The sequence below is a fragment of the Mesoplodon mirus genome, assembly GCF_964341445.2.
Source record: "Mesoplodon mirus genome assembly, chromosome: 5".
Lineage (NCBI taxonomy): Eukaryota > Metazoa > Chordata > Mammalia > Artiodactyla > Ziphiidae > Mesoplodon > Mesoplodon mirus.
The window spans coordinates 128,749,905-128,760,901 of NC_138980.1; the positions used below are offsets into that span (position 1 = coordinate 128,749,905).

General features: G+C 39.0%; 1 protein-coding gene across 1 annotated transcript; it reads right to left on the reverse strand.

The window, feature by feature from the left end:
* Nucleotides 1–698: 698 nt before the first annotated feature.
* On the reverse strand, nucleotides 699–9,459 carry KGD4 (alpha-ketoglutarate dehydrogenase subunit 4). The gene is made up of 4 exons (XM_082623652.1): nucleotides 9,345–9,459; nucleotides 3,201–3,264; nucleotides 1,827–2,014; nucleotides 699–961 (listed from the first exon to the last, which is right to left on the reverse strand). Exons 1-4 carry the CDS (start codon nucleotides 9,384–9,386, stop codon nucleotides 944–946), a joined length of 312 nt encoding a protein of 103 aa, XP_082479778.1. The 5' UTR covers nucleotides 9,387–9,459; the 3' UTR covers nucleotides 699–943.
* Nucleotides 9,460–10,997: the final 1,538 nt, after the last annotated feature.

Genomic DNA, 10,997 nt, shown 5'->3' on the forward strand with positions numbered 1-10,997 from the left:
TTTGTGAGGCTTTACTTTCACAATCATACATACCCTTGGCACAGGAAGAGCCTATTAAAATTCTGTAAATTGCCTTAATAAGGTGAATAGGTTGATTTTATGAGGCTTTCGGACAATGAAGTTTGAGAAAGTTTATGATTATCAGGATTTGTACATATGATCACAATCAAAACAGTAAAATAAACCAAAGAACAAGACTTTAACACCCCTAAAAACATAATAACTTAAAATTTCTGCTCAAATGTTATTCCTGTGCTATATTCATTTTGATCTCTTATTTTCCATTTTATACTCTCACATTTTTTTCTGAACACAGGTTACATAATCTTTTGTGTTAACTCCCTAGTCTTAATACCACAAAGGCATCTGTTTTACCATGGCTGTATTTTTATTATTTAGCGTACGATATGCTTATTGAGCCAGTTATTCTCCAGTAACTTTGTGAATGCAAAAACACTGAGAGAATTAAGAATAAATAATGGAGTCATTATTTCACTTATCCTTATCAAATTCTAGGAAACTTACTTCCAGAAAGCTGCAATTCTGCCAGATATATTCTTTCCATGTTTAAACAGAAACTGAAAGAGAAGTGAAATTATGGTAAACCTATGATTGTTCACTAGACATTGTGTACTTTTAATAGTTCAACACTGTAATGCTTGATAATTTGATTATCTGAGTAAATTAATAGGCTAACATTTAAAAATGTATACTTTAATAAGTATAAAGTACATAAACAATCAGGTAAGCTTGTGGAGAAGCTGATCAAGATACATAAATTAGGAGATACAAGTGTCCTAAATTTTCTATACTTCTTTTTTTTTTTACAGAAATTTTATTAAAGTTGTTTAATGTACAATTTCTCATTTGTCATTCTGGAAGTCCTTCATTGTAAAGACTCTTCTTTGTCTGATTAAACAAACAGCAACCACATTGTCAGTGATTATTCTGGACCTCCACGCTGAAAAGGAAGAAATAAAGCAATAAGATTAGGTGTTTCATTTACAAAAATGTTATCATAGCCACTATACAAATTTGAAACATTTTAATCAAATGATCTTTAGGTTTTAAAAACAATTTCACATTTTTCATGGCTTTTGGGCACTCCTATCAATGTTATAATTTCAGATCTGAAGAGGACTCAAGGTTGACGTAGATCAATGGTCCTCAAATTTCTTGGTCCTTTACACTCTAAAAAATCAATGAGGGGGCTTCCCTGGAGGCGCAGTGGTTAAGAATCTGCCTGCCGATGCAGGGGACACAGGTTCGAGCCCTGGTCCAGGAAGATCACACATGCCGCAAAGCAACTAAGCCCATGGGCCACGATTGCCCAGCCTGTGCTCTAGAGCCCGCAAGCCACAACTATGGAGTCCATGCGCCACAACTACTGGAGCCTGCGCGCCTAGAACCTGTGCTCCGCAACAAGAGAAGCCACCGCAATGAGAAGCCCACACACCGCAACAAAGAGTAGCCCCTGCTTGCTGCAACTAGAGAAAGCCCATGCACAGCAATGAAGACTCAACGCAGCCAAAAGTAAATTAATTAAAAAAAAATTAATGAGGACCCTAAAGAGCTTTTTTCCATGGGGTATATATATTTTGCTATTTACCATACTATACTTCTACACATATATTCCTTCATGCACATTTACTGAGGGCTCGAACATTGTTTATTTCTTAGTCCAGGCCTACATGACCATCCCGTCTTAGCTATGGACACACCTTGACAAGACAATGGGAAGAACACGGAAATCAGCAATATGAAACTCCAAAGCCAATAACGTTGAGGTGCTTTCCACAGTATTGGGATAAAGAGCAACAACGTACTTGGATAAATTCAATTTCTTCTTGAGATACAAGTTTCCTTCTGTACTTCTGAGGTAAAGTTTTTATTATCTCTGCAGTGTCTGGTGGACCTGGATGCATCAGCCAGTCTGGCGATTTACTTCCTTTAGAATGCTGTGAAATTGAAGAAGAGTGAGATGGTAGTCCTGATGATCTCAGAACTTCTGACACTGAAATTAAAAAAAAAAAAAAAAAGAGGAATTGTTCAGGGTCTTAAAATACTATTTTGAATTATCTATCATTAAATAATCAAGTTTTTTTTTTGTTTTTTTTGTTTTTTTTTGCGGTACGCGGGCCTCTCACTATTGTGGCCTCTCCCGTTGCGGAGCACAGGCTCCGGACGCGCAGGCTCAGCAGCCATGGCTCGCGGGCCCAGCCCCTCCGCGGCATGTGGGATCTTCCCGGACCGGGGCACGAACCCATGTCCCCTGCATCGGCAGGTGGACTCTCAACCACTGTGCCACCAGGGAAGCCCTCAAGTTATTCTTAAAATGATAAGTATTACAATTCAAGAGATAAGTATTATAGAGTAACTTAGTTGGGTAGCTATATATAGTTTCATAAAGTTCTTTTTAAAGCAAATGAAGTAGTTTTAAGTGAATGAATTACTAAATTGAAGAGTAAGTTCATAAAATAATGAAATTTCTAGGTAGTGGAGTTCAACCTGTATGGATAACTTACATTACTTAAATTTTGTCATATGGTAGAGATTACAGGTAGTGCCATACAATGGAGAATAAGAAAGTTGGTAAATGCAGATGAGATTTGTTTTCTCCATACACCTATATCTTAATTTTTCAAGAGTTACAATAAGTTAAAAATATCCATACAAAATTTGTTAAAATTCTCCCTGAATTAAAGGTCAAGTATCTTATAATTAAAGACACTGACAGAGCAGTAAGAGATAAACAGAACTTGTTCAGAATCTTCAGTTACTTTAACAGGCAATGATTGTTAGGTTCTAAGGCAATCCAAGAAATATTTACTGCCTCAATGAACAGATAAATCAGTGAATGAAAGAAAAGAAGATTAGCTGGGAGAGAAATATAGGAATGGTGGTTATTCATCATAATCTCTGCAAATATAAGCATGGGAGATTCTTCTGAAGGACAGAAGGTGGAACAAAAGTTCCCATATATAAACACAGTATCATTAAAAATTCAGAAATATCTACTGTCAAGTTACTACTTTTTTTTACAAGGAGGTAATAGAAAGCTAATGCAACCTAACATTCCATTGTGATCTAAGCTACCATTGTCTACCTGATTCTAAAATGAGAAATATTGTGTATAATAGAATATTCATGTATAAATCTGCATGTACATATCTTTTTAGTATAAATAAACTACAGCTTACCATTGGGTTTAGGATTGTCTCTTCTGTCAGGGAACCTTATTAATGGAGTATGTGGCTTGACTACCTAAAGGAAAAATAAAGTGCATGAAAAAGAAATGAAGCACTAAAATAACCTCATTTACTACATAAGAAATAATCTAATGAACCTCACAAGCAGATGCCTTTGTTAAAATAAAATAACTTAGTACCTGACAGCAACTTTAAATTTTACTATTTTAAATTTTACTCTTTCCCAACAAGGATAGCTAGTCTATGAACTATGATCTTATCTGATATTCATAAGAACTTTGTACTTTATACATAACAAGATATTTTACTGTACTGCCTACTGACCTCAAAACAACCCTATAAGGTGACAAGGATTTTATGTTGCATGACTTCTAAATCACCCTGCTGATTGGTAAGAATTGGAAGTTTCCTGACTCGTATTGAGTGTTGTTTCTCTACTATGTTAATACCTAGTGGTTTAGAATAGGATAAAAAGCATATTGAAAATTAGGTAATCAAAAAAATACTTTTTCTGACTACAAAAATAACACACGTTCTGTGTAAAAAATTTGGAAAAAACACAGAAAAGCACAAAGAAGAAAGCACCATCTATAATCCAAAACCCACATAAAATAGATTTAAGCATTTGATAGCCCTTGACTTCAGCCTTTTTCCTATACCCATAGAAATACATGTATTTAGAACACTGTTTTTAATAAGATATTTGAAGAGTATTAATGTTTTATCCCTAAAATTCCAGTTAATGCTACAGAGGAGCTTAAGCAGAACTTTCAGTATGAAATCTTCTGAATGTATATAAAATGCTGAGACTCTAATAAACAGAGCACTGTTTTTTACTAATGTAATCTATAAGTTGCTGTGTAACTAGTGAGACAGGTGTGTGTTTATCCGCAATATATTTGTATATATGTACTACACATTACACATTTTATATGAGTACAGAAGCAAATAGGCTTGTAGGGATGGGTCTAAAAACTAACCACCATAATTCTGCTGCTGTGAGAAAATGCTGGAAGACAGTTGTCTCCCTAAGCATAAAAGCATGTTCACATCTTTTGTGTTAAAAAACAAACCTTCTCACTCCATCTAGTACCTGTTTCTTTTCACAGCCAGGCTTCTTGAAAGAGTGTTCTTTCCTTCCTATAGTCCTAAGCTTTTCAGGATAAACTTCAGACTTTTGGCATACACAGGCCCATCATGATCAGGCCTCTCCCTACCTCTCTAGCCTCATTCCCCACCACTGTACCTTGCACTCCAGGTATTCTGAAGTACTTTTCATTTCCCTAACTCCTCGTACCATTTCCATCCCCATTCAATCTACAGCTTGTGTGCTCTGCCACGAATCTCTCCCAGGTCCCACCCAGCTTCCATGCCCCCACTTTCATCTGACTGCTTATCTTTGAAAACAGCTCAACTGTCACTCCTCTCTAAGAAGATTCCCGATTCCTAAATCTGATTTTAAAACTCCTCCTGTGTTTCCACAGCAACCTGAACATCTTAAGAATATTGTGTAGAGGACAGTAAATGAGCCAATGATTACAGGAGAGCAAATCTCCTGGAAAGGCAGAGATGGAAAATTAAGTACTTCTGCAGCAGTAGCCAGTACGTAGTAAATGCTCAGCAAACATGTGACAAATGAGTGAATAGACCATTTGTAAGTAAGGGCTAACTGTATAGGTATGTAAGTATGTATACACACACTTAAACAAATGTACATACACCAGAGAGAAAGAATCCATTTCAACATTGCTTTTGTACACTTAAAAATATGGTAATACGCCCATATAGATTAAATTCCCACAGCTTGGTATCCCCCCTTTTTAAGAGAAAATTTTAAAAATACATAAAAGCAGACAGAGTAGTAAAATAAACCCTGATAAACACATCACACAATTTCAACAGTAATCAATCTTATTTCACCAACCCTTCCCCCATTAAACAAATCCCAGTCATCTCATCTCATCTGTTAATACCATCTACATGTATCACTAACAGAAAAGGATTTGGTTAAACCATAATCCCAATACTTTTCCCACACTTAACAAAAATAATTCTTTAATATTATCTATTATTTAGCTATGCTCAAATTTTCCTGTCTCAAAATTGTCTTTTTTAAACTCTAAATGTAAATACAAAGAGAAACAAATAAGTCTGTCAATTAGTTGAGCAGCTTATAACTAAGGGAAAAAAAGGAGCTAATCCAAATAACTTTCATAGTGCTTGGACTATATACCTTCAGTCTAAAGACAAAAAGAAATACAAAGAAATCTTGAACTTTTTACTTAGTAGGTTGGTTGTATAGATATAGCTATACATTTTGTATATATTGTAGGACTAAGCAAATGAGTATATACATATATTGATGTTTGGGGAAGGCAGGGATTTCCCTGTGAGAGAAAGAACATACAAATATGGGATGAGGGAAGGCAAGGAAGAATACTGTAGTGTTAAGACTGGAATCTGAGGGAATCAGTAGGAAGTCATGATAAATGCCATAAGTTTATTCAACCAGCCCCCTGTTAATTTGGGTTGTTAATTTGAGTCATTTCCAATCTTCTTCCAGTTCTCATATACCACTGGGAACACCCCCACTCACCCCACCCCCCAGCCTTCCTCACTATGGACATCTCCCACCAGAGTATTCTATTTGTTACAAATGATGAAACTATATTAACACGTCATTATCACCCAAAGTTTTACATTAGAGTTCATTCTTGGTGTTGTACATTCTATGGGTTTTGACAAATGTACAATGACATATTCACTATTATAGCATCTTCTGTGTTCTGCCTACTCATCCCTTCATTCCCCAGTCTCTGGCAACCACTGATCTGTTTACTGTCTCCATAGTTTTGCCTTTTCCAGAATGTCATGCAGATGGAATCATACAGCATGTAGCCTTTTCAGACTGGCTTCTTTCATTTAGTAATATGCATGTATGTTTCTTCCATGTTTTTTCCTGGCTTGGTAGCTTATTTCTTTTTGAAATAACATTATAAATTATATTTGTATAATATACAAATATATAATTATATAATAATATAATATTACAATCATATAATATTGTGTTGAATAATATTACATTGTCTGGATGTACCACAGTTTATTTATCCATTCACCTACAAGACATCTTGGTTGTTTCCAAGTTTTGGCAATTATAAACGAAGCTACTATAAACATCCATGTGCAGGTTTTTGTTTGGACATAAGTTTTCAATTCATTTGGGTAAAAGTGAGATTGTTCAACCATATGGTAAAAGTATGTTTAGTTGTGTAAGAAACTGACAAACTGCCTTACGAAGTGGCTGTAGCACTTTGCATTCTCAATAGCAGTGAATGAGAGTTCCCATTGCTCCACTTCCTTGTCAGCATTTGGTGGTGTCAGTATTCTGGGTTTCAGCCATTCTAATAGGTATATAGAGGTGTCTTACTGTTGTTTTAATTTGCAATTAATTCCCTAATGACTATGATGTTGAACATCTTTTCATATGATTGTCATATGTATATCTTCTTTGATGAGGAGTTTGTTCAGCTCTTTTGCCCATTTTTTAGTCAGGCTGTTTTCATTGTTGACTTTCTTTTTTTTAATATAAATTTACTTATTTTTATTTATTTATTTTTTTGTGGTACGTGGGCCTCTCACTGTTGTGGCCTCTCCCGTTGCGGAGCACAGGCTCCGGACGCGCAGGCTCAGCGGCCATGGCTCATGGGCCCAGCTGCTCCACGGCATGTGGGATCCTCCCGGACCGGGGCACGAACCCGTGTCCCCTGCATCGGCAGGCGGACTCTCAACCACTGCGCCACCAGGGAAGCCCAGCGGGCTTTCTCTAGTTGTGTTGAGTGGGGGCTACTCTTCGTTGTGGTGCGCAGGTTCCTCATTACAGTGGCTTCTCTTGTTGCGGAGCACGGGCTCTAGGCACACAGGCTTCAGTAGTTGTGGCACGCGGGCTCAGTAGTTGTGGCTCACAGACTGTAGACAGTAGGCTCAGTAGTTGTGGTGCACGGGCTTAGTTGCTCCGCAGCATGTGGGATCTCCCTGGACCAGGGCTTGAACCTGTGTCCCCTGCACTGGCAGGCAGATTCTTAGCCACTGCACCACCAGGGAAGCCCCTGCTTGGCATTTAGCAGGCATTTAATGAACACTTATAAATTACTCTTCTAAAATTACTTTTGAATACCCTGTGGTCCAGCCAAATCCCTCTACTTAATGGTGACACTATGCTTTGTGAATTCCTATCAGTTTGTGCCAGCCTGTTGAAATACTACTCTTTCTTCAAGACACCAATCAACAGCCAAGTTCTGAGCTCTGTGGAGGCACCATGTATTGTCTTGTTGGCACTGCAGTCTCAGCACTGAGTATAGGCCTGGCACAGAAGTACTCAATACATTTTGCTAATGTTAACGTGTAATTATTACATAATGTCAGCACATACTGCTTTGTATTATGAACCTGAATACAAGTCTTTGCAGCTTTGTTAAAAGGAGACAGACCATTTCTTACTGTATATCTCACAGCACCTTTTTTGTTGTTGTTGCATACATCAATAGTAAGTTCTTTATTATTGCTGTGTACTGTTCCATTTTAACAAATCTACCACACCTTATCTTGCTAAGGGACATTTGGATAATTTCTGGTTTAGGGGTTATTATTAATAAAGCAACTATGAACATTTTTATATAGTTTTTTAAATAGGTATATGCACTCATTTCTCTGGGATATAAACCTATGAGAAAAACTGCTTGGACATGGGGTAGGTATGTTTAACTAGTATTAGAGGCCCACAAAAGTTTTCCAAAGTGACTGTACCATTTTGTATTCCCATCAGCATTGTATGAGAGTTTCAGGTGCTTCATGTTCTCATCACCACTTGGTATTGTCAGTCTTTTTAATAATTTTGGTGGGTGTGGTAGTACTTCCTGGTTTTAATTTGCATTTTCCTGGCAAGTAATGATGTTGAGTATCTTTTCACTGGCTTAGTGCTCATCTGAATATCTTGCTTTGTGCAATATCAAGTTTTTCTTACCCATTTTAAAAACTGGGCTATATATTATGGATATATATAATTATCTATTATGGATACCAGTCCTTTGTCGGATGTTCTCCTGTCCTCACAGCATCTTTAACGCTCAATAACTACACGTTGAATGAATAAGTGAGGATCATTCATTGCAATGGGAGCAAACACTGGGATCTAGGATTCTCTTTCAGAGCAAAATAACTTTAAGAAAAGGTCTTTTAAGAGAGGTGCAAAAAAAAAAAAAAGAGGTGCAAAGGGAAATGCACTTCTCGTGTCAAAGTTAAAAGTTAATTGTACAATAATACACTTTAAGAGTTGAAAAAACTCATGTAAAGCAACCACAAAAGTGGAGACTGTGGCCCATTATATACCAATTTTACCTCTCCTATTTAAGCTAGAGATCACAGCTGGAGAAGCAAAAACAAAAGCTGTCAGGAGTTAGTAATTGATGTGTGGATTAACAATAAAGTTCCTCTAGCGCCAATCTAAATTCAGGGGAAAAAAGCTTAGGAAACCAACATTAAGATACATATTACAGATAAACTTAAATATCTATTTTTTCCATTCTCCCCCATCCAGCCTGTAACCAGACGCTGGTTGGTGGGGGAGAACCCACCTCCGGCGAGGACGTAGCCCGCGGGGCCAGTTCTCTGGCCATTCCCAAGACCTTGAAGGGACACCAGGTCAGACGCAGGGGTCGCTTCCTTTCACTCACCGCTACCGCCTTCCTTCCGATTGGCTGACCCGCGACAACACAGACAATACTGGTCGCTGATTGGCCAGGATATTGCCAGGGCAGCCAAGCCTGCAAACTCCTAACAGGCTAACGAGGTCCCGGTGGAGGGCAGTCCAGGGACTTCGGAACAGCTATGTGCCTAGCTGCTGAGATGCACTCCCGCGGCCTGGCTCGAACCCTCAGCTGCGGTCCCCGGCTCACTGCCCGACCCAACGAGCTCAAGGCCCAATTCTCACATACACCCCGGGAAGCCGCTACTGGCCCTACGCAGGGCCGTGGTCACCGCGCAGTCTCCACCACCGCCTTTCCTCCCCAGCGTCGGTGCTACAGTCAGCACCATCCTTACTGCCTACGGTGCGGAAAGGTAATCGAGTCTCCTTACCTGAACGACCCTGCTGGCAGACGCCATCTTGCTGCCCATCATGACCCCCGAGAGGGGCAGCTTCCGGGGCCGTAGCGAGCAGCGGCTATAACAGGAGTCCTGGGCGGCTGGGGGCGGGCTCTACCTGTGACGTCACGGAGGAGGAGCGGGCGCTCGGGAGAGACCCTCCTCCACTGCGGAGCTAGCCCCACCCACTTGTGCCTGACACCGCCCCTCCTCTCTTCCTGCTTGGGAACTGACCCAGGTGTTTCCCATTGCTTCGTTTTGCAGACGAAGGTTTGTGGTATTGTATTTATTTTGTTCACCTACCTATGAGTGATCTGGGACCATTTCTTCTCCAGATAGGCAGTTTCCAGTTTCAGTGTAGTCCAAAATTTAATCTGAAACCAAATAAGTAATATAAATTCTTGTGGCTTCCTAAAACAAACAATCTTGTTAAAGTGTAGGAGTAAGAAGCAAGCTCAGAAAGAGTGGTCAGTTCCGGGTCTATACAGGGCCACCTCATACTCCGTTGCTTATTATTTTTTTAAATTGAAGTGTAGTTGTTTTACAATATTGTATTAATTCCCGTTGCTTATTAACATTTCTCGATTTGGTATTTTGATTCCTTTCTCTACCATTAGTCCTGATATTAAACTGCTGCCTACTTCGAGTTTGAGAAAACTCAGAAGTTCAAGTTTTTCTTTTTGAAACGTGAGCCATCCATATCATTCCCCCACGTTATATTCAATTCTATGGTAAATATTAATGTTTACAATGTTAAAAAATTAATACACAATATGTTGCAGCCATTTAACTTTGTAGGTGATGTAGCCTTACACTATTGTAAATATTTAGAGTGACAGATTTGTTTTGATGATCTAGGTCAATGGTTTCTAAATCTAGGAGGGTTGTTGAGCCTAAATATGGCCCCTTCTGATTCAGTATGTGTGTGGAGGACACCAGGAATCTTTTTTTTTTTTTTTTTTTTTGTGCCGTACACGGGCCTCTCACTGTTGTGGCCTCTCCTGCTGCGGAGCACAGGCTCCGGACGCGCAGGCTCAGTGTCCTTAGGCTCACAAGCCTAGCCGCTCCGCGGCATGTGGGATCTTCCTGGACCTTCCCGGACCGGGGCACGAACACATGTCCCCTGCATTGGCAGGTGGACTCTCAACCACTGCGCCACCAGGGAAGCCCCAGGAATCTTTTTTTTTAAAGCTTTCAAAGATTGTTTTAGCAGCACATATTCAAAAATCAGATTGATAAAGTGGTTAAATGGGCAAAGCACACGAATGGGTAAATTACAGAAAAGAAACACAAATTGCCCTTAAAAACGTTAAAAGACATTCAACCTCCCTTATTCTAAGAAAAATTTAAACTACACTGAAACGCTATTTTCAACCCATCAAAGTGGCCGACAAACAGAATTTGAAGAATATGATCTGGGGAGGCTGTACGGAAAGAGGCACTAATGTATATCGTTGGTGGTGATGAAATGAAACTTGTATTTTAAGACAGGACAAGATAAATTAAACATAAAATTCTCTCTGTGTGTCCCTTTGGGCCTCCTCCCTCCCTAATGTGCATGTGCATCTGCATTACACATTAACCAGAGCTCATCAAACATGGGAGCACTTGCTCAACTGCAAAGATCTTTTTTTTTTTTTCTTTCTT

Bases quoted from the DNA above. Each gene is read 5' to 3' on its own strand.
- KGD4 (XM_082623652.1), bottom strand. From the start codon at position 9,386: ATGATGGGCAGCAAGATGGCGTCTGCCAGCAGGGTCGTTCAG. The intron at 3,265-9,344 runs GTAAGGAGACTC...TTTTTCCTTTAG, and splicing joins CTGCCAGCAGGGTCGTTCAG to GTAGTCAAGCCACATACTCC. The intron at 2,015-3,200 runs GTAAGCTGTAGT...TTTTAATTTCAG, and splicing joins AGACAATCCTAAACCCAATG to TGTCAGAAGTTCTGAGATCA.